General features: G+C 43.3%; 2 protein-coding genes across 4 annotated transcripts; one reads left to right on the forward strand and one right to left on the reverse strand.

Moving 5' to 3' along the window:
* The first annotated feature begins 1,403 nt into the window (after positions 1–1,403).
* On the forward strand, positions 1,404–9,696 carry LOC115400168 (cyclin-dependent kinase-like 1). Of its 2 annotated transcripts, none has more exons than XM_030107866.1 (10): positions 1,404–1,433; positions 4,117–4,321; positions 4,747–4,868; positions 5,552–5,624; positions 6,414–6,504; positions 6,871–7,071; positions 7,241–7,323; positions 7,418–7,474; positions 7,870–8,022; positions 8,406–9,696. In XM_030107866.1, the coding sequence occupies exons 2-10, from the start codon at positions 4,154–4,156 to the stop codon at positions 8,499–8,501; spliced, it is 1,044 nt and encodes a 347-aa protein (XP_029963726.1). In that variant the 5' UTR covers positions 1,404–1,433; positions 4,117–4,153; the 3' UTR covers positions 8,502–9,696. The 2 variants fall into 2 exon arrangements, with proteins under 2 accessions (XP_029963726.1, XP_029963725.1); XM_030107865.1 differs by lacking the exon at positions 1,404–1,433 and adding an exon at positions 3,110–3,161 and having other exon boundaries at positions 4,133–4,321.
* Positions 9,697–9,813: 117 nt separating this feature from the next.
* On the reverse strand, positions 9,814–21,773 carry LOC115400165 (cytochrome P450 2F3-like). Of its 2 annotated transcripts, XM_030107860.1 has the most exons (10): positions 21,578–21,710; positions 20,847–20,910; positions 19,651–19,813; positions 18,136–18,285; positions 17,612–17,772; positions 12,275–12,451; positions 11,597–11,738; positions 11,299–11,486; positions 11,077–11,218; positions 9,814–10,936 (listed from the first exon to the last, which is right to left on the reverse strand). In XM_030107860.1, exons 3-10 carry the CDS (start codon positions 19,787–19,789, stop codon positions 10,755–10,757), a joined length of 1,281 nt encoding a protein of 426 aa, XP_029963720.1. In that variant the 5' UTR covers positions 19,790–19,813; positions 20,847–20,910; positions 21,578–21,710; the 3' UTR covers positions 9,814–10,754. The 2 variants fall into 2 exon arrangements, with proteins under 2 accessions (XP_029963720.1, XP_029963719.1); XM_030107859.1 differs by lacking the exon at positions 20,847–20,910 and having other exon boundaries at positions 21,578–21,773.
* Between the last annotated feature and the right edge of the window lie 1,577 nt (positions 21,774–23,350).

Here is a 23,350-nt window from a genome sequence, read left to right on the forward strand (position 1 = left end):
CCGCTCGGGACGAGCAGGTCTAAAAGTAGAAGGGTGAAGTCCAGCACATGGAGAGCCAGCAGGGTAGGGCTGTGTGCCGCTCTGTCTTCTGTCTGGGTGCCGTTTAGAGGTCGCTTTGTGTATTTTCAAAAGGAAGGCCAGACTAAAACAAAACAGTGATGGTCTCAATCATTTGGTCTCTGTCTGCGTGGATGAGTCAACAGGGAAGTAAAGACAGCAAACTGTCTCTGTTTGGACTTGGAATTTTTCATCTGTTGTCTATTGTTGGTTTCGAAGAATAAGCTATTCTACACTAATGGCAGCTGATGGTGGCATTAGCGCAGGGAAACTGAGGAGCAAAAATCCCCTGAATTTCCTGTCCGAGTAATAACAGCTGCAGACTCCAGTGATCACCCAAACAAAGCAAGTATTTATGTGACAAGCTCTTTACGTCTATATCTGATCAAAACCTGATGATAAAGAAGCTAAAAATAAACACTTGATGGCTATCAAATGTCAGAAACTGAAACTTGCGTTGTCAGAGTTGATGTGGATGTACTGCCCCCTGGTGGTGAAAGGGTGGAAGAGGGATTTCTATCCCTCCATCGATTCATCCATCCATCCTGCTTTGTAAAGGTCGGAGGGCCTGGACCTGATCCTAGCTGTGTATGGGTGAAAGCAGGGTGAATGTCATGTCCCTCTGCTTTTGGGGCCAATATGTATTACAATGTCCATTTGGCCACTTAAATCACTTTAGATTACCTGCCATATACCCCGCCTTTATCCTTATGTTGGATCGGAAAACCTATATCCTAATCACCACAAATTCATCTGTATAAAGCGAAGGGAACGCTACAGAGAAGTTCAATGAGCCTGTCTGACCAGCATGCCATGGGGCATTTCATACCCTGCACCACAAGGCGTGGATGCCAGCGCGCCTCAAGGTGTCTGCATGTCTCCAAACACAGGAGTGCAACATATTCTGCTTTCCCATCATTCGCTGTGAAGTCCTGGACCGTTCACTGTGGGATGCTTCACAAGATCCCATGTAGCTGTTACAAGAGCCGACCTCTGAGGAACGACGCTGGCAGAGGGAAAACCACTCACAGTCAACAGAGAAAACAGATATTGTCCATAAATCATTTTACCACATCACAGTTCGCCCTGCATACGTTTCATATCTGTGGCCAGGAGGCATGAAACACACGCTTCTTTAAACAGAGTTTACAGCTGAGCATTGAGTCAAGGCTTTCTTCTGCCCTTTCCACACTCATTTGCCCTACAAGGAAAATTATGAGGGACTCACAGCTGGCGCTCTCACAGCTCATGGAGTACATTTCTGACATTGTTGTTAAAATACCACCCCTCTAAAAGAGCACTGAGCCTAAATGATTCCTTATTTATGAAAACCACATCAATCCTGCCCGCTGCTGTTGGTTGCATCTACCAATAAGGTAAATATATTGATGTACATATTAAATATATCGCTGTACAATGCTGTAAGTGGCTGTTTTTTTTAGAGAATTAGTAAATGAGTGTACAACACAGGACAACACTACATTTTTGTATATAAATATTTAACATAATCACAAACATGCATATTAAGTTCTCCTGACAATTTAGATTCTGTGAAATGTTTTTTTTTATATGTATCCCCTGCCCTGTGAGTTATAACATTTTAACTTCTCAGGATGAATATATCACCTGGCTTTATTTATTACAACAAAGAAGGATGATTGTGATCATTACTGAGGGCCATAGCAAACAACCAGAAGGCCAAGTTGTATATTTTAAGGACTTCTGCAAGTTGGGGCAGCTAATTTCGTCATAAAAAAGGACCAATTCTGTGTCCCTGCTGGTAATTTAACTTCCATGCATTTGAAACAGACTCAGTCTTTCAGTGATTTGAAGGAATTTCACTTTGCACTGAGTTCAAATGTTCTTAAAATGATCACCATTCAACCATGACAAGTGGACCCAATTATTTTTTGGTGTTTGGGCCATGAGCCACAAATTATAGAGACGTGAACCACATGTGGCCAGTTGCCTATGTCTAGGTTACAGTCTGGAATAAAGCGAGAAAGGTTTCCAGGCTTTCTGAGGTCGCCTGACAGCTGTATCACCAGGGGTTGTATAACAGCTGTCGTTCCTTCACATTTTATGATGTTGGGTAAATTAAGAAAGCATATACTGCATAACTTGTGTGTTTGGGATGTAACATCTTCATTTTCACACCCAGTAATTATGGTTGTTAAAGAAATACAGTCATAGACCGAGCCTGCCTAAGTGCAAGCCAGAGGTAAAGCGGGCAACTCATTTTCAACCACTGATTACACACCAGCTGTGCTGCGGTGCAGTCAGTGTAGTGAAGGTGTCTCGTGGTGAAGGTATCCCTGGTCAGAGTCCAGGATTTCAGCCTTTCTGCGTGGAGTTTGTATATTCTCCTGCGGGTGGCTGGGTTTCTGTGGTCCTTCAGTTTCTTCCAACAGCCCAAAATATAATTAGTAACTGTGAGCTGCTGGTGTGTGTGTGTGTGAGAGAGAGAGAGAGAGAGAGAGAGAGAGAGAGAGAGAGCGAGTGAAAGAGAGAGAGAGAGAGAGAGAGAGAGAGAGAGAGTGCTTGTATCTCAGTGTTTGTATTGTGAAGAACTGGACTGGCAGCACCCGATCTTCATCCAGTACGCTCTAGTGCCCTCTAATCTTTAATTGAATAAAATGGCAAAAGATGATGGATGAAAGTTATGGATTTGAAAAGAATGTACTTATTTATACGCAAACGTTTCATAATATGAGACTGACACGAAGTGCTGTCAAAGTGTCAGACTTAATTTAGTATATTCTCTTGTGGGTTTGTTTTTCTCTGAACCAGGGGAATAGTTCATCTGTATGAAGCGAAAATTTAAAAAAAAAATGAACAGAGAAAAGAATTACAAAAACATTAAGCTGAAATAATTTCGTAAAAATTACTATCTGGTAACAACAACAACAACAACAATAATAATGTTACATTACAATAAATGAATGAATACATAAAGTAGTGCTGCATTTCTAGTTTGTTTCCGGTTTCCATGGTAACAGCGTACGTATACTCTCCCGTGCGTGTCGTATCCCACGTTGAGAATCGATCTGCTGTATTTGTGCCGTATTTTTGATGGACGTGCGTTCCTGCGCATTTCATAAAAGGTAAGTTGAACACCTCGTTATTTCCGTATCAATAAATGTTCGGGGCGTCGCTTAAAAACACGAGGACGCGTCTTTAACGCCTCGGGACCGAGTTTGTGGCCTGTATTGACAGGAAAAAAAACAGCCCTACGGCGTTGCCAAGGTAGAGGCGACGCGTAGGTGTTATGCCGAGTTTTGCATGAGTGGCAACAAATGGGTCCCCGAATGCGGAAGTGCTCCTGTATTTGACTGGAGTGATTACAGTTAGTAAAACACGGGCGTGGGGTCGGTTTATGTCCTGCTTTATTAAGTCAAATATCTGAATCAGTTATGCAATAGGCTAAAATTGAAGTCGCAAGCGATTGCACGTATTCAGGCAGCTGTTTCAGGCAAAAAAAAAAAAAATGCAATTATGACCAAAAAAAAAAATCCAAATTATCATTTCATGTAACTATAACAAATAATCCATGTAAATGTAATTACATAGCAGTCGTGTCTTATATCTGTATCTTCCACTTTATGCGCTAACGCGACGGGGAGGCAGTTTTGAGCTGCCAAGCAGAACTGGACATAACACCTGTTGAGGCTGCACGGTTAAGGAGTGTGTGTCACAGTAGGAGCAGAGAGAGCCCGAGAGCCCACATTTCTGGGACTTATAGTCCATACAGGACTGAGGACATGACAGCTCAGACTTAGTGTGGAAAGCTTTGGACTTCTGACAGACTCCACAGACCTGCTGCAGACTAGATGAGCCTCTTCTGGAAGTGAGTGTGTGAATGAAGGCTACAGCTGTTAGGTGAGGGCTGGGACACAGTCTGTAGGTTTAACTGAGTTTTTAATATAAACAAACTTTCTGGATTATGGAGTTCAGAAGAGGAAAGATAAAAGAATTAAACTCTTAAATTGTAATGTTATACCATATCAGACAAAATGTAAAATCTATTAACTGTGTGGTTTGAGTAACCAGTTGCATCAGTTTCTTCCCCTGACAGGTAACAGCTCGGAGCGGCCCAATGGAGAAATACGAAAAACTGGCCAAAATCGGCGAGGGATCCTATGGTGTGGTGTTCAAATGCAGACACAGAGATACGGGCCAGGTCGTCGCCATCAAGAAGTTTGTGGAGTCTGAGGATGACCCAGTCATCAAGAAGATTGCATTGAGAGAAATACGAATGCTGAAGGTGAGAAGAGATGAGCTCAGCTCCTGCCATCAGGTTTTTTCACATCCAACTCTGTGTGTACGTGCACACTGTTTGCACTCTGTAACATAGGCAAAGCGGTCTTGTGCAAGTCTGTTACAAATGTGTGAAAAAGATGTGAAAGTAATAGAAATAAGAAAATACTGTGAATTTAGAACAAATTTATCTTTGATTAAGTTCTGAATAAGTTTGATCAATGATGAGTGGATTTACATTAAACATTTTCAGTGGGTTTAATATCTTGCCCAAGAACATTTCAACACATTTCAACACGTGACGGGGGAGATGATTCAGCTCTGAGCTGACCCGGTCAGCCGGCTGAGCCACAGCTCGCCTCCGTGTGTGTCCATCATGCAGGGCTGTATATTACTGACACAGTGTTTATGGTGTTTTTTTGGGTTTTACAGCAGCTGAAACATGTGAATCTGGTCAACCTGCTGGAGGTCTTCAGGAGGAAAAGACGACTCCACCTGGTGTTCGAGTTCTGTGAGCAGACGGTCCTGAACGAGCTGGACAAACACCCTCGAGGGTAGGTCAGGGCCAGCCTCGTTCTGAGTGAGACTGGGTTAAATATTACCTGAGTTAGCTTTTACATAAACATGAGATGTCCGGTTATTCGGGCTTCAAGGACTCATCTGTTCGGCATGCACTTTGCCATCTTACTCTGTATGAGTGCATTCATTCATCAGGAGGTATTGCTTACAAGACCGGGGCAGCCGAGAGGAACCGGGTGAATTACAAAGAGCAAGGCAAGATTGTTGCTAAGAGATTCCGAAGACGGAGCATGTGGGCAGGAGGATGAAGGAAGGAAAGCCAAGTCTGGTGCAAAAGATAAACATGGCATAGAATTGACTTTTCTTCTTGCTCCTCTGAGCCGCCGCCGTGCGAGCTGCTGTCACTCCATAACATTTGACTTGTCTTGTGAACTCACAGTGGCGAGCCTAAACCACAATGGCTCGCCGTTGTCTGGCCATTTTTCCTTTTCCCACTAGACTGTGCCACAGAAACTCTAGCTGCTCCTGAAAACAAAGGCGCTGCCGCTGCTGTTAGAGACGGGCCTAAGGTTACCCGGGTGACAGGAGGGCTGTGCAGAGCACCGCTCCTTTTTCTGAAACGGCTGGAATAATAGATGAGCAGAACGTGACTTGTAAATAAGCTGTATTTAGTTCCTGTTACAGCAATCAACATCGCTTTGTCTCCTCCTCTGTGTAGGGTACCCGAGGCGCAGCTGAAAAGTATAGTGTGCCAGACGCTGCAGGCTGTGAACTTCTGCCACAAGCACAATGTCAGTATCCGCATTCAAATCTACACATGTTGGTGGGTTTTTTTAGTGAAAAAAGAAAAGGTTTGGCTGTAACTCTATCTGCTTTTACTGAACTGTTTAGTCGTTCTTCTTCATACTGGGCATGGCTCTCTGGTGAAACTAATTAGGAACATTTAACAATATTTATTGACGTGCCGTGAAGAAAAGTGAAGATCAAAATCAAGCACTTGTACAAAAGTCGTTTTTACAAAGATACATAAAATGAAAGATTTTTCTAAAATTTGAATTTAGGCTTATCAAACACTTACAAGTTATTTTTAAATGTTTTGTATTGTTGTTCAATATATTTCTTTCACTTTTTTCTTCAGTATTTAAAACATATATCAGTTACACCTTTTCAGTTTTTGGACTTTTACAATGTAGGAAAGTTCTGACTGCAGGTGTCCAGTAACCACCTGCAGGGGGCGCAGTTCGGCCTCTGTCAGAAATCTGCTCTGTTTAAACCTGAGCATTGAAGAAGGGGTCAGTGTGACATTGTGAGGCAGATTTCCAGTGGACAGCATGATAACAAAAACAAATACCACTACAGGTTCGAGCATGATAGATAGATAGATAGATAGATAGATAGATAGATAGATAGATAGATAGATAGATAGATGGCTCTTTCAGCTCCTCTTATGAGTCTGTGGCTGTACAGTATAATGTAGATTAAGTGTTTTAAGTTCATATTGCTTTCCCGTCCTTGTATTTTCAATCTGTTGATTTAAGCACCTGTCCCTGTGTGTCCCACGTCGATGGTTTGTGTCTCAGTGTATCCACCGGGACGTCAAGCCGGAGAACATCCTCCTCACAAAGACCGGAGTCATCAAGCTGTGCGACTTCGGCTTCGCCCGCATCTTGAGTAGGTCCTCCAGCGCACCGCTGTGTTTACGTGCTTTTAGCGTTAATGTACCGCTCATGACTAATTCAGCATGCCAGCCGCATCGGCCGGTGCTGACGGCCTCCTCACTTTCAGCGTTTCAATGAATGCACGGCACGGCGGTGCCATTCAGCCAGTGAGTGTGTCTCTGTGTTGTGTGTCTCCGTTTACTCCCCTTGCCTTGAGTTTCGGTGTTGTGTTACCATACATTAACGTGTCGTCATTCAGCCGGTCTTGTAATCCCTTCTCCTACAACCTAAATCTTATTTAGCGTTCATTATTCAGTGTCTGAGTGAAAACTGGTGAAGACCTGTGTGTGTGCGTGTGTGTGTGTGTCCTCGCACCCAGCGGGACCAGAGGACGACTACACGGACTACGTGGCGACTCGCTGGTACCGGGCCCCCGAGCTGCTGGTCGGGGACACGCAGTACGGCCCTCCGGTGGACGTCTGGGCTCTGGGCTGCGTCTTCGCCGAGCTGCTCCACGGGAATCCGCTCTGGCCCGGGAAGTCTGACGTCGACCAGCTCTACCTCATCCGGAAAAGCCTGGGTACCCGATCAGGGAGCCTGGATCATTGATTGTGACGATCACTTTGCTTTCCTAACAGTTCCTGCTGATTTTCATTTGTAAAGTCAGACGTTGTTTCTTCTGTCAGCAAAATCTTGTGGTTTAGATTTTGTTTTTCAAGCTACATACAAACTGTCACTTCTGACCTCAGGCGACCTGATTCCTCATCACCAGCAAGTCTTTCGCTCCAACATTTTCTTCAGCGGAGTCAGTATTCCTGAACCTGACACAATGGTATTAGTCCTGGGAGCACGACACAGAGCTGCAGGGATCTTTGAACAGTGGAAAAGCACCGTCTTCTGAATGCGATCATTTGTTTTGTTCACAGGAGCCCTTGGAAAAGCGCTTCCATGGAGTTTCTCCTCTTGCCCTCCAAGTTATGAAGGTGTGGAGTGACTTCCTGCGGCCTCACATGTTTTGGGAGTCACGCTTCTGTTTGAACCACATAAATCTGTAGCTTTTAGTCTGCTGTAGAATTAATTTCTGTCAAATGAGCATGAAATATTGACTACTTCCTTCATCAGATCTCCCTCGCTGAAAATAAATTTCGATCTTAAAGGGACTTTCGAGCTCACTGAAGATTAAATAATTTACTTTAAATCCACACAATATCAAAATTCAGGATGATTTAAAAAGTAATCTTCTGTTTAATAGCTTTAGTGTTGATTTATACAATATCCTTGAGTTCACAGAAAAATTTATTATTTGTTTTTATGCTAATCGTGAATGCTTAGTATGCTACTAAACATTAAGAAGAAATGTGTGCCTCTGTGTGAGCAGTCCTGCCTGGTGATGGACCCCTCGCTCCGGCTGTCCTGTGAGGAACTCCTGGAGCTGCCGTACTTCCAGGAGGAAGGAGGCGCCAACTGGGGCCGGGAGAGCGAGCGCCCAGGAAGACGGCACGACCGGGGCTCCAGACGCAGGCAGCCAGGGGTAAGAAGGAAATACGGTCAGGCGTGTCTTTAAACGCCCCGTGAAAGATGTCTGAGAGAGACGATAACACACTTCAAAAACACAGAAACAGACAGAAGAGACAGGGGAAACTGTCTTGTAAGTCTAAAAGCAACAAATTAGAATTTTTAAGTAATCTTGAGTGCAAGTAAATGTCACCCTTAAGCAATTGAAGACAAATTAAAGACTATCAACAACAATACTTTATGATGTGTAGAAACATCCAGGATTCAGCCAGAAATGACCACATTACCTTAAAAAACTCTGTTTTACATCATTTGTTTAAAACGCTGTTTTAAAAACTGTTGATGAAAATGTAGACATTTCTCAGGTGGCTTCCTCTCCGTTTCTCTGCTGCTCTCCAGGCTCAGTACCTGCCTCACTTACCAAACAGCAACATCTCTCCAGCACCAGATGTCAAGAAGCAAGTGAAGCACAAATACCACCTGCCCAACATTTAGCAAACCGAAGCCTCCGCCTGTGTATTCATGGATGAAAACGGTGGCAGACGGGCCTGTGACTGGATTTGTCCATTCAGTTCATTACAGTCCATTGTGAAGATACATTTATTCCTGTTGCACTGAATTGAAAGCATTTAAAAACTTGGATCACCTTCACTTTCACAGAAGTTATCACTCAAACAATAGAACTTTTACAGCTGTGGAAAGAGCAGCGCCTCAGTGCTGAAGAGAGTGAATGCAACGGTCGCTTCCTGCATTTCAACTCCTCTTTAAGATAAGAAGAATATAGTCATCTGTGTGCCATCAACACGTGAACGATAGTTTGCTCCTGTTGTGGCACATCCGATGGTAAGGAATGACCATGAAGATTCATATTATTTATTTAAAAAAATGTACTCCAGGACCAGCCTTTTCTAATGCATTATGCAGTAACATATTTCCCAACCATCAGATCATGAACATGTATGAACGTGGGTGGAAAACATGAAGAAACATTATGTACTCAGTTGATGTGCTAGAAACAGAGAATGTACAGATTTCAGTGAATTTGACGTCTGGTCTGGAACATCTTCCAAACTACAAACCTTGTGCGCTGTTCCCGGGCTGCAGTGGTCAACATCTGTCAAAGGTGGTGCCAGGAAGGTAGCAGCAGACTGGCAACAGTGGTGAGCGGAGGGCGGCCCGATTCAACAGACGAGGTGTAGATTTTGCTGAAGTTATTGCAGGTTCTGATTAAAAGCTATCAGAATGCACAGTACGTCCCAGTTTGCACCGAATGAGAGCAGGAAAAGTAGAGAAATGAGGGACCCTGCGGACGATGTCGCAGGACACGTCCCACCACAAAGCAAAGGAAAATTGATGTGTTGACCATCTTGAAATACAGATGACATGTTTCACTCGACATGTGACTTCCCGGCTCGCCCTTGTTGAGGTGTAAAACACCTGCAGGGGCAGCTGATCCTCTCGGTAATTTGATGGACTCTTAACGTCCAGTTTCCACATAGATCTTCAGAGTCTGACAGAGACATTCACTCTGCAGCTGTGAGAGACGACAGTGATCCACAGGAAGAGGCATCACCACGCTGGCAGTCTGACAAGCAGCCTGACCGATCACCCGACCTCCGGCCGATCAGGTTACAGACGTAATTCCTTTGTTTATAGTTCCTTGTGTCCGGAGCTGCAAGCCTGCAGGGTTACTCCAGGGTCACATGCACCAAAACTAAACCTTCAGTATTTCTGCTTTGTCAATAAAATTATTTGCTTTATCTTTATTTATTTATTTTTTTATGTTTTATTGTGTGACGCATGCATTCTAGCACAAAAGCATTTCATTAGACAAATAGTACAAATACATAAATGGGATCGGATAGAGGGAGGATCAATACTGCCAGATGGAGATGAAAAATGGTTGAAAGCAGAAGGTTGAAAAATTTGATGAATTATATGAAAAACTGACATTTTAATTCAACAGGACAAAACACCACTCATGGAAAGAATTCTGTTGGTTAATTTCTCTGTCTTCTTATGTGAGGGTGAATCATAACACTTTTGTTTCAAGCTACAAACCAGTTTTTGTGGAAAGCATATAAAATTGTTGATCAGTTGCTTTTTCTTCATACATCCATACACAGTTCTTTTTTAAATCTCTTGATTTTTTTTTATTGAACAGAAGAGATTCTCCTAAAGGTGTAAACAAATTCAGATAAACAAAAAAACCCAAAAAACTTCATATCTCCAGTGATCTGCCATGGGTGCTTCTCATAACCTCCCTTCAGAGACCATTTACAGAAACTAACACAGAACATTCCAAATCCACCAGAAAGCAGAAAGAAGTGAGGTTTATCTACACACTACTCATTATGCTGGAATCCCTACAAACAAGAGATTTACCAGCGTTACACATTCACAAGGTCAAAAACACAAAAATAAGAATTACAACATTTAAGTTGTTTCATTAAAAAATATGCAGAATACACATGATGTGAAAATAAATCCAGTCATTAGAGTGTTATGGAATTCCCCTGAGTACTCGTTTTGATGTAAAATCATGAATCATAAACTCAATGTAATGAAATTGTGGTATTCTATTTTTTAAAATATTGTAACTTATTACTTTGTGACCCCCAGGACTCCCTTGAAAAAGAGCTTTTTAACCTCAATGGGACCTACCTGGTTAAATAAAGGTTAAAAAAAAAAAATAAAATAAAGAAATAAAGATATAATGTGAATTTCAGCACATTTGAAGGTTCACTCTCATCGGGGCGTTGCTGTGATCAGGTATCTGCGAGGCACGTTGGCGAAGCTGCTGTACTCGGGGTTGAGGTCGATGCTGTCAGGTCCTCCAGGAGACGAGAAGGTGAACGTCTGCAGCAGTGACACCATGAACAGGAAGATCTCCATGCGGGCCAGAGACTCTCCAACACAAGCTCTCTTTCCTGGGACACCACAACAGACCTGCTCAGCCCAGTCTGACGTATTTACATCTTAAACTGATACATCCCAAACACGCGTCCTCGTCCAGCTCCTTCAGCTGTGTTTGTCTGCAGTGTGTGAAGCAGAAAATGTATTTATTTACCAGCAGAGAATGGAAGGAACGCAGGATTTTTCTTGAAGTTGCCATTCTGGTCCAAGAAGTGCTGCGGGTTGAAAGACCAAGGCGTGGCCCACCGGTTCTCCTCTTTCAGCACAGAGTGCAGCAGGGGAAGGATTACAGTGTCCTGTGAGGGGAAGCAGACCGCTGCAGTCTGTTGTTCAGAAATACATCATAACAAGCATAACTCAAGGAAGGTTGGGAAACCTTGGAAATGGTGTAGCCCTTGAAGGAGATGTCACTGAGAGCATAGTGGGGGATTCCCATTGGGACAATGTCCATAAAACGCTGAATTTCATGGAGGACCGCATCTGTAAAGGGGAGGGACTTCCTGTCCTCCATTCGAGGGGAATGCTTCTGTCCAAGCACAGTGTCGATCTCCTGCTGCATCGCCTCTGTACGGGCATCAACACAGTCTTTATCATCACATGTAAACACTGAAGCACTGACTCAAACCAGAGATATTCTCCCTGAAAACCACTGACGACTTACCACTGTGACTTACCTTGTATTTTAGGGTATTTGACCATGACGCTCAGTGCATATCTGATGGTGGAGCTGGTGGTCTCAGTTCCTGCCAGGAACAGATTCAACACCGTGGACACCAGGTTGTCTTCCTGGAACTCAGTTGTCGGATTGTCCTTCTCCTGAAAGAAAAATATAAGAGTTGTTTCATCAAATAACTAAAACACCCTGCAGGATGGCAATTATCTCTTCATCATGACACCTGTTCCAAGTTTGTGTGTCTTTCACTGTTAAACTGTTAATTAAAATACTTGCTTCACTTAAACTAAAAGATTCAACATAAATAATTTTTTGCAATAAATTGGTAATTTTGTGTGCTAATTACAAGTTCACAGATTAATTGTTGGATCTGGGATTAATTACTTTTTTAAAATGGATTGACACTACTACTTTGTTTATTCCCCTTTCTATGTTATTGTTACTGGCTTTTTATTACTTGATCTTATGTCTTGTAAAACAGATTAAATAGCTGTGTGTCTGAATTTTCTTTATAAATACACTGTTGAGACAGTAATTTGCAAAATGTTCTTCCGTGTTATAAAAACCAGTATGTTGAGGGTAAGAATACGGTTTCAGCTCTCTGCAACGATTTTAAAACCATAGTGAATGCCACTAAAAGAACTTTGTGCATCAGGAATCATGGCAAAGATGATGAGACCTGGTTGATTCTGTTGAGGAAGCAGTCAATGTAATCTCTGGGTGAACTGGGGTCCAGCGTCTCCCGGTGAGCCTGAATCTTTTTGGTGATGAAGCCTCTCATCTTTTCAATATCAGCAAATGCTTTGTGGTGTCGACCTGGAAGCCACTCCATCAGTCCAGGGAAGACGTTGTACAGCTGGAAAAGAAAGTGGAATCAATCACATCTCAAGGAGCTGAGGAGGAGGCAAAGAACAGATCAAAACAGTGGTCGATGATTCATCAGAATAAGAGAAAAAACTGTATTCCTTATGTGCACATACTATAATAATCTCTCAAATAAAAATTACAGGAACTGCTAAACATGTAAAATAAACTGCATTGAGCTTAATTTGATCACTTTTGCATTGGAAATGAACTCTCTTCTCCCCTCTGACCTGTCACCTTAATGTGGTGGGGGAATTTGAGTGCCAGCATCATCCCAGGAGCTATGTTGTCGGGCGCTTTATACCACTGGTAGGGTCTTCCATAGAGTCACAGACTAAGAGCAGGTCAGCAGCCCCCATGAGAAAGGTTAAATCAAGATCTGTGACGTTTCCCGGTATGGTGCAGCCGGGGCCCCACCCTGGAGTCAGGCCTAGGGTTGAGTTTTGCGTGTGAGCACCTGGTGGCTTGGCCTTTGCCTATGGGGCCCGGCCGGGCTCTGCTGATAGCCCCACAACTCAGCTGCTATGTGTTGGAGCCCAACCCAGTAAACAAGAGGCTCGCATCTCTGCATCTTCGGGTCGGGGTAGGGGCCTCACTATTGTCTCGGCTTATGGGAGGAATAGCTGTGCAGAGTACCCGGCCTTCTGGGAGTCCCTGGGAGGAGTGTTGGACAATTTTCCAACTGGGGACTCCATTTTTCTAATAGGGGACGGGGTGATTGAGACACACGGCCAGCGAGATCAAGACACCCTACGTCAGAAGTCAGTGATCAACTTTGTTACTGTATTATCTGACCTCTGGCCGCATGTCTTGGACACTCGGGTGAAAAGAGGAGCAGAGCTGTCAACTGATCACCACCTGGTGGTGAGTTGGATTCGCTGGCGGAAGAGGAAACCGGACAGACTTGGAAGGCCCAAACACGTTGTGAGGGTCTGTTGGGAACGTCTGGTGGAACCCTCTGTCAGCAGGGTTTTCAACTCCCACCTCAAGGAGAGCTTTGCTCATATCCCAAGGGAGGCTGGGGACATTGAGTCCGAGTGGACCCTGTTCTCCACCTCCATTGCTGAAGCAGCTGCTCGGAGATGTGGTCGCAGTAGGATCACCGGTGCCTGTAGTGGCGGCAACCCTGAACCTGGTGTTGGACACCGGAGGTAAGAGCTGCTGCCGGGTCTGGGAGGAGTTCGCAGAGGCCATGGAGGAGGGCTGCCGGTCGGAATCGAAGAAATTCTGGCAAATCGTCCAGCGCTCCAAGAGAGGAAAGCAGGTCTCCACTAACACTGTTCACAGTCAAGATGGGGAGCTTCAGACCTCCACTGGGGTCTACAGCTCCCTCCTCAATCCTGTCGCCACATCTTCCGTGGAGGGAGCAGAGGCTGAGGTGGATTCGTCCATCACCCACGCTGAAGTCACTGAGGTGGTTGGTAAGCTCCTCGGTGGCAAGATACTCTGCGTGGAGATTTACCCTTAGTACCTTAAGTCTCTGGATGTGTAGACACTGTCTTGGTTGACACGCCTCTGCTACATTGCGTGGTGGTCGTGGACAGTGCCTCTGGATTGGCAGACCAGGGTTATGGTCCCCCTTTTTAAAAAGGGGGACCAAAGGGTGTTGTCCAACTATTGGGAGATGATACTCTTCAGCCTCCCTGGGAATGTCTATTCCAGGGTACTGGAGAGGAGGTTTCAACCGACAGTTGAACCTCAGATCCAGGAGAAACAATGCAGTTTTCGTCCTGGTCGTGGAACACTGGACCAGCTCTATACCCTCCATAGGGTGCTCGAGGGCACGTGGGAGTTCACCCAACCATTACATGTGTTTTGTGGATTTGAAGAAGGCGTTCAACTGCCTCCCTCGTGGTATCTTGTGGGTGATGCTTTGGCAGTACTCAGTCCAGGGACCCTTGTTAAGGGCCGTTTGGTCTCTGTATAACTGAAGCAGGAGCCTGGCAGCATTGCTGGTAGTAAGTTGAACCTGTTCTCAGTGAATGTTGTTGGAGTCTGGCAGGGCTGCCCTTTGTCACTGGTTTTGTTCATAAGTTTAATGGACATAATTTCTTTGCGCAGCCAGGGGCTCGAGGGGGCCTGGTTCAGGAACCATAGGATGTCATCTCTGTTTTTTGCAGATGATGTTGTCCTGTTGGCTTCATCAAACCTGGACCTACAGCATGCACTGGTGGGCGGTTCGCAGCCGAGTGTAAAGTGATGGGGAGAGGATCAGCACATCCAAATCTGAGGCTATGGTCCTTGACGGGAAGAAGGTGGTCTGCCCTCTTCAAGTTGGTGGAGAGACCCTGGCTCAAGTGAAGGACTTCAAGTATGTTGGGGTTTTGTTTACAAGTGGGGGAAGGATAGAGCGTGAGATTGACAGGCAGATCAGTGCAGCGGCTGCAGTGATGCAGTCATTGTATCGGTCCGTTGTGGTGAAGAGAGAGCTAAGCTGAATGGCGACGCTCTTGATTTAGCGTTCAATCTTCACTCTCACCCTCACCTATGGTCATGACCAAAAGAACGAGATCCTGGATACAAGCAACCTAAATGAGCTTCCTCTGTAGGGTGGCTGGGCGCTCCCTCAAAGGGATAGTTCGGGATTTTTGACATGAATCTGTATAGCATCCCAGTCAGCAGTGTTGTGCATTCACACAGACTTACCCCTGACAGCGTCCAGTGAGCGGAGAACCTGTCCGGTTTTGGTCCAGAGGAAAGTAGTCCCGAAAATAAAGCGTCTTTCTTCTTAAACCAATATGTGTTCGAAAGACTGATATATTTGCATCATAAACCGTTGTTGGCGAAAAAGTCAGACCTCGTAAACGCTTGGCACTATTTTCGCTCCCTTCATATCACTCCACGCCATCTCCAGCTGCAGGCAACGCTGGTTTCAATTTGTTTTGAACACATATTGGTTTGAGAAGAAAAACGTTTTATTTTTGGGACCCCAGCAAACTTGCCGGAGTACTTTCCTCTGGACCTAAACCGGACAGGATCTCCGCTTACACTACGCTGTCAGGGGTAAGTCTGTGTGAATGCACAACACTGCTGACTGGGATGCCATACAGTCATGTCATGTCAAAAATCCCGAACTATCCCTTTATGGCCCGTCCATGCTTCACATGTCCGCGTGGGTGTGCGTTGCGCGTTGGTCCACGTGACGTAAAAATCGTCATGAATTCCTGTCCACTAGGGTCCACACGGACTGATCTGTGGACGTCTGCACAGCAGCCAGGTTTTCTGACCGCATTGCGCGTTACGAGCAGGTGGCACCGGTATACACTTGCGCCAGAGCGCCACAGCAAACAAAACATGATGGTAAAAGTGACGGTAGATGGAGCTACACCCTCATGGCTCCACACAAAGACAACGAGAGAGGGAAAAACTCGTGGACAAAGAGAGCAGACTGTCTGGAGGAATGAGAAGGTCTGCCGACAGAAATGAAAGTATTTAATCCAGTGATTCCCAAACTGTGGGGCGCGCCCCCCCTGGGGGGGCACAGTGCGATGCCCGGGGGGGCGCGTGTGACCGTAGGGAACATGCTTTTTTTTCTGGCGGACTAAAATAAAGTGTAATTGCACATCCACTCCAGTAGTTGGCAGTGGTGCTCTCATTGTCAGAGTGTGCAAAGCTCTATGGTGTAGGTTTTTTTTGCAATGAGCTGGCGATGTAAACAAACCCTGAGACAACAAGAAGACATTTTTAACAGGGATGAAAAGAAAGGCGGAGAGAGACGAAGACAGTGAGTCAAAAGAGAATTCTGGCTGAGTGTAGAGAGGCAATATCCACTCCAAGAGCAGAGGTCTGTAGGCATTATGCTTCCTTTTGCAACATCTTACCTTTGTGAAGCCAAACCTCGCTTTTAGAAGCTTTGCACTGCAAAACGTGCTCATTGTGGCCATTAATCCTGGCTTCCTCATTTTGATAAAAAAAAAGGGGAAAAAATCAGCACAAATCGTTTTGGTTTTTTTTTTTTTTTTTTGTAGGTTTAAGTGTTTTATATATTGTGCTCCTGAGTTAATGTTGCTGAAGTGAATTTGAATTTATTATTTATTGATTTTGTTTAATTTTATTTTCCAGCAGCAAATGGTGCACTAAGTCTGTCAAAAATGTTTACAGTTTAAACAAGGATATTATTATTCTTTTAATTTCACGCACATTGACGCACTTAAAATCTTTTCTTTTACAGACTAATAAACAATGTTAATAAAGTCACTCTTGTAAGTTGAACTATATCTCTTTCTTTTTTGTTCTCTTTAATGTTAACAAGCATGTTATGCAGAGGTGTACCTAGAACAATTTTATAAACAAATGCTATTATTTATAGTTGCAAAGGGGAAAATTGTTTTCTTCTTGCTAGGGGGGGCATAACAGAAAATAATTGAGAACCACTGATTTAATCGCTCAGGCACTGCCCCAGGAATTCAGAAACAGGAAAAAAAGGCTAAATAAACTTTAATACTAAATGATAATGTACTGACTGAATGTGCTTAATTTTCTCTAAATAATCTGTAATAAAGAAGCAGATAAACCGTCTGTAGAGCCGGAAAAGCTTCTCGAGGATGCGTGGATCAGTGTGCCTGCATGGAATGCGCACAGCTGAGCCCAAAATGTACCATGGGAGAAAATGCGTGTGCATAGGTGGAGCGCGGAGGCTCCAAGACGGACGTGGAAACGCGTACATGTGAAGCATGGACGAGCCTTTAGAGATGGGGTGAGGAGCTCAGTAACCAGGAAGGAGCTTGCAGTAGAGTTGCCACTCCTCCACATCGAGAGGAGCCAGCGGAGGTGACTCGGGTGTCTGTTTAGGATGCCTCCTGGACGCCTCCCTGGGAAGGTGTTCTGGGCATGTCCTGCTGGGAGGAGGCCCAGGGGAAGATCCAGGACATGCTGGAGAGACTATGTCTATTGTCTCAGGATCCTCCCAGAAGAACTAGAAGAAGTGACTGGGGAGAGAGAAGTTTGGGCATCCCTGCTTTGACTGCTGCTGCCGAGACCCCGTCCCGAAGTTCTAAGTGTTGGAAAGTAGTTGAAAGTGGATGGATCGATGACTTAAATTTAGAATAACCACTAAACATGCAAAATATGCTTCACTAAGCTTTGTTTTAGTAATTCTTACATTGGAAATTAAATATATTATTGAAACAGTAATAAGAAAAAGTGGCCTCACCTGACCCCAGGGGCTGCTGCCAAATTTAATGGTGTTTGCAAGGATATGGAGAAGCTGCAGGAACTGGTCATCATCGTAGCTGAAGCGTTCGCCGAACACCATGCAGCAGATGACGTTAGACACAGAGCAGCTGAGGAAGAAGGTGGGATCGAATGGCTTTGCTGGAAAACAACAAGTAGAAGCAGATGGGACTCACAAGAATAAAATGTAATATATTTTGCAAACTTCATCATCTTGACGAAAACTCCTTGAAAATAAATAATTCTGTCAGTGAACGCACACCTGATGGTTATGCAACACATTTTTATTAAACCGATCCATTAAATATGTGTCACCCCTTAAATGACATGCCGATCAGGACAAAAAAAAAAAAAAAAAAACTTTTGAAATTCATTGAATTGAAAAAACTTCCACCCAAGCTCGTCCAACTGTATATTATACTATATTATAATATGACTGTTACTCACAATGTGAAACCGTCAATAGGCTGTTCATTCACCATTGGCTGCACAAACCCAACATACCGTTGATGGAGTGGATGCGATCGATCAGCTGGCTGCTGACCTCCTGGATCCACTCCTCCATCCCTTTACGTCCCATCCCGAAGTCTCTCAGCGTCGTCAGGGTGAAGCGTCGCAGCTGACTCCAGCGCTCCCCGTTACTGATCCCTAAACCTTTGTTAGACAGTTGTAAGTTAAATGCCTTAACAAACAGAAAATACAAGTTTGAATGAAGGATTTTTGACACGGCAAGACATACCAATGCATACATTAAGCCCAATAGAAACGGAGCTTCATACTTTTCCAATGGTTTGATTTGTGTGTATATATTATAAATATATTTTAATTCTAATTCTCCTGAGGGTGATGTCAGCTTGTTTTGGTGCCAAGTTAGGTAATTTTAGAGTGCTTCCTGGTTCGTATTTGTATCTGAAATGTTGAGCACTCACAGCGCTAGCATCTTTATGGGATCTATAGGAATTAGCATCTTGCTAAGTGAAAGCTAATGGCCAACACGGTTGCTTTTTGAGTTTCTTACTTTAAATCACTTATATGGACATTTTGTGTGTTGTATTGGTATGAAAGCATTGTATTTGCATTATATGTTCTCCCAGACGTGACTGCGATGGGCATTGTTTGTTCTGTATGTTACAGTCAACTAGTAAATTCACCTAAACAGCAAAAGGCTTCCTGGGTTTTTATTGAGGACTGTTAGCTTTCTGCAAAGCTAGTTCCTAAACACTGTAAAAAGCCATGATGCGGAAGACAACGCTTCTACATCACCATATCAGCAGTCGCATACCTTCGTGGTGTAGATAGTGGCCCAGTTTACATGGGGGTTTTCCAGCCCGGTGAAAACAATCTTATTAAATGCATTTGCAATCCACATTTAACCGTCACTCACAAGGGCTCTGGGTGAAGCGAATTATACCGCGTCCTGCCAAATGGACAATAAGTCTCTCACAGAATTTTTGGGTTCTGATGTTTAGCTTTGCAGTCAGCAGTCCTCAGCACCTGGTGATGTCCTTTAATCTGCTGGATATCTGCTCAAATAATGTCTCAACATCTCCATTATAAGCTGCCCGAAGAGCAAGCGCTCCCCCGGCTTGTTGACCTTCGCCGTTCCAGGCTGGCCTCCGTCCTGCAGAGCTCCGCTCCACCTACCGTCCCCTTTCTTTTTTTCATAGAGATGCCGGCTGATAATTTTCCTTCTGTTTTAATGTCTTGATGTTTCTTTAATACAGTTCATGTGTTCTAACTTCATTTCCGGCTAATCATTGATTTTTTTTTCTTGCAGAACACCTATCTCCTTTGAACCTGGATATTGGCCCACTCGCCCAGTTTCCCTCTAAATTAGTCAAACCAAATTGTTTGCCTTATGTATCCTTGACTCACAGGTTACACACAGGTAAATGATTTTAAGTTCTAAAATTGTAAATGGTTGTATCGCAGGATGTGCTTTACAGATGAGCATTGTGGGTATCCTGCATGCATGTATTCCTCCTACTGCTGTATTTTCATCAAACCTGCACGCCTTACCATATCCTCTGGTAATTCGGACCAGGAAGGGAAGGGGTCCTCTGCCAGTAAAGTCATCTGCCTGGTCCACCAGTGCCTCCTTCACTGTGTCGTATCCCACCAGGACCACCACACGCCTCGGCCCCATGTACACAGTCATCACAGGTCCATATGTCTTACTCCACTGCAGGTCAGAGAGGAGGAAACATTGCATGTTTTACCTGGACTGGCATGCAGGAACAAGATTCCCATTGGGACATTTAATAGGGTGACCATGTGCCAGACTTGTTCCCCTTTTTAGATGTAAAATTACCGGTATGTTCAAGCTAATTTTTCAAAATTCCCTATAGTGATCAGGTTATGATCAGCTGTATTTTTCTCCTTGTCTAATGAAAAGAAATGCATTTTTGATCAAAGGGCTACCTGTCCTCTTCTTTTTCCTTAAGCATGTTGTGAGGTGATATTTATATTGACATCATAAAAAAATTTCACTTCATACAGAAAAGGAATGTTTCAAATGGTTTAAAGATCTACCTGGTCGTCTTTAAATATCTTTCTAACACTGAACATGAGAAGCTGTGAAAAACGTGGTTTAGAAATTCATACTATTCCTCATTAAAGAAGAAAAGTATAAGGGGTGTAGTAACATTAATTTCAAACAGAATACATTTCCACTTTTCTTTACAAATTACAGATAAAGAAGGGCAATAATTGTTAGTTAAAGGTTTTAAGGTTTTAATGACAATAAGGAAGTAACAGTAAATTTTTATAGACCACCGGGAACTAATTCAGGACAAATTAAAAAGGTATACGATAATTACTGAAGCATCAGGTGTGCTGATATGTGTTGGGGACTGGAATATTGATCTACACCCCACTGTGGACTCTACAAGTAGAACAAAAAACACAACCTCACGAAAAAATTGCTTTAAGAAACAAACATGTTGCATGTATGGAGAGAAGTTTGATACTTCCTTCTCTCAATCACAATGTATGTACTCAAGAATTGATTATTTCTACGTTTCAAATTGATATACTTATTAAAAAATGTTAAATAGGGATAAGAGATATCTCTGACCATAGACTCGACACTGCATGTAGGTAACAGACCCAAAGAGACTGTGGACACTAAATACAAGCCTCTTAAATGAGTCCCAAAGGCAAAATACATTGAGGAACTATTTGATGAATACATGTTTAATTGAAATCAGACTCACTGTGTCTCACAGTACATTACGGGATGGAGCCAAGGCTGCCATTGGGGGCAAACTTATATTTCAGCTTGTAAGAACAAAAAAAAAAGAGAAGCAGATTAAGGATTTGACATCAGAACTGAATCTCCTGCAAATCAGACATATAAAATATAATGATATTAATCTCTGAAACCAAACCTTAGAAACAAAACAATCTCTGAATAAAAACATGGTATAAAACCTTTAGGAAAATCTCTGCACTTAAAAAAAAGCTTTAATCATTGTGTATTTTGTGTAGATTATTATAACTTGACCTGTCAGCCAGATACCTGCCATGATGACCATGTCTGATGTACCTGTTCTGTGTGTATTTTTATATGTTCAGATATGTGTTTTCTTTTGTTTAGCCCTGAAAGATCAATAAAAAAGTTAAAAGAAAATAGATATGAAAAGGTGGGTTTCTGTCATTCTTCTTCTTTTATTTACTTTCTCTTCAACCCAAAAAAACTGTTTGAATTTCCAAAATCTGATGCAACTGGAAAGCCGTTCCCTCATGAAGAGCAACTCTTTAAACCATCGTTATTCCTCCTAATCAGAAATCTGAGAAGTTTTAATGCACCACTTGCATTATTGACACATTGGATTTCAGTTCAAAGTGCAAATCAACAACAAACTGCAGCGACGAGCAAAGGTTTAGAGGAAAATAATACTGTGCAGTGTAACAACATGTGCAGAGAAGTGAATGGTTGAATCACCTCCAGCAGAGTTTTGAAGGGAGCTTTTTTGTCCAGAACCAGTAGATTTCCCACGATGGGCAGAGCTGTAGGTCCAGGAGGTAAAGACCACCGTCTGCGACTCTTCAAGCCCACCAGCCAAACCAGAACAATGATCAATCCCCCCAAAATCAGCGTCCCAGAGAGCTCCATGTCAGCTTTCCGACGGGACAGGAACTGTTTCCTGCAGAGGCTGAACTGACTTATGATCGGCGTGTTACACAACCTGTGTTTGTGTTGTTCCTGCTGACTGTGGAGATCCACCTTTCCCCTGGATCAGACCCTGAGGAATGCAGCTGGACAGGGAGAAGCAGGTTCACTCCTGCCCAGGTCAACTGAGGTCAGACTCACACCTTCAAGACCTTCATGACAACCTGTGCAGGAGAAAAGTTTCTAAAGAAATATTGAGAAACTCTCAGCAATCATCCCTTTCTGGACTGACATTTCCATTTTTGAATGAGTGTATGAAGAGACTGTTTTTTTCCAATGTTTGTTCAGTGGATTTTATTGATGCATCATGCTCATTTCTGCAGTTAGCAAGTTAGCTTGGGTCATGTTCTGACATGTGGAGATTTAGTTTCAGATCTTTGAAAGAGGTGACATGACCTGTTCAGGTTTTTTCTCCCACGATTTCTCAAGTGAGTTATAGAAACAAACAAACTGACTATAATAATTTATATTAAATGTAACAAACATGAACTTCACCTGTCAATAAACCTAAAATCCAGAGGTGAACAACAGAACTGCCCCGTGTTTCATTTTTGGATCATATTGTGGAAGAAAAAAGTGACAATTACATTCAAATCACGACTCTCACAATAAAACCTTTTTCTATTGGGATTTTTTAAAATTAAATGATTACATTCAGTTGACAATAAGGAAGATTTTCATATAGATTTTCAATTTCATAAATGTTGCAATTCAAAAATGTTTGAGATTATTTCATTATTACATTATCTGCTCACTGAATTATAAAGCATGGAAGCACTAAAATTAATCCAATTTTTTTGTGCACAGCAAAGCAATTCACAATTACGATCACAACGTGACCTGAACACATAAAATCTTTAAGCAGTTTCTCAAAATCTGAGAGGTCTGTGTGAGATTATGACTTAGAAGTAGCTGTATAATCAATAAGACAATACTGTGTTTGACAGAAGAGATCCTCAGTGCTTCGTGAGTGGGATCTTTGTTTTCATCGTGGGGTCAAGATGATATTGTACCTCTGTGGCGCTTTGGCAAAGCTGCTGTACTCTGGAACGAGGTTTATGCTGTCGGGACCTTCAGAGCAGCTCAGTGTGAAATCCTGCACCACTGACACCATGAAGATAAAAAGCTTCATACGAGCCAGAGACTCGCCCACACAGGCCCTCCTCCCTGTGAAGGACAAACGAATCACCAGTGTGAATAAAGTTCACACATCATCACGTGAATCGACGTGACTTCTAACCTACAGTGAGGACTTGTTTTATTGCCTGCAGAAAATGGCATGAAAGCAGGATTCTTCTTAAAGTTTCCATTCTGGTCCAGAAAATGTTTGGGGTTGAAAATCCAGGTTGTTTCCCACTGTTTTTCATAACTCAGCGTGGAGCGTTTATTTTCCAATAGGATGTTAAAGATTTTCACAACTTTTCTAGAGAAAGAGTTACACCCCTCCCATTCCTGTTCAATCTCCTGCCATCAGGCAGAAGGTCCTGAAATCTAAAGTCCAGCTCCACCAGCCTGGGAAGCAGCTTCATTCATCAGGCCGTCAAG

Source organism: Salarias fasciatus, chromosome 14 (genome assembly GCF_902148845.1).
Source record: "Salarias fasciatus chromosome 14, fSalaFa1.1, whole genome shotgun sequence".
In the NCBI taxonomy this organism is placed as follows: domain Eukaryota; kingdom Metazoa; phylum Chordata; class Actinopteri; order Blenniiformes; family Blenniidae; genus Salarias; species Salarias fasciatus.

Coding starts and splice junctions, on each gene's coding strand:
- LOC115400168 (XM_030107866.1), top strand. CDS start 4,154: ATGGAGAAATACGAAAAACTGGCCAAAATCGGCGAGGGATCCTATGGT. Junction 7,324..7,417: donor TTCCTGAACCTGACACAATG/GTATTAGTCCTG, acceptor TTTTGTTCACAG/GAGCCCTTGGAAAAGCGCTT. Junction 8,023..8,405: donor CCAGACGCAGGCAGCCAGGG/GTAAGAAGGAAA, acceptor GCTGCTCTCCAG/GCTCAGTACCTGCCTCACTT.
- LOC115400165 (XM_030107859.1), bottom strand. CDS start 21,748: ATGGAGCTCTCTGGGACGCTGATTTTGGGGGGATTGATCATTGTTCTG. Junction 11,487..11,596: donor CAAATACCCTAAAATACAAG/GTAAGTCACAGT, acceptor ATGCCCGTACAG/AGGCGATGCAGCAGGAGATC. Junction 11,219..11,298: donor AGGGCTACACCATTTCCAAG/GTTTCCCAACCT, acceptor TTCCCCTCACAG/GACACTGTAATCCTTCCCCT.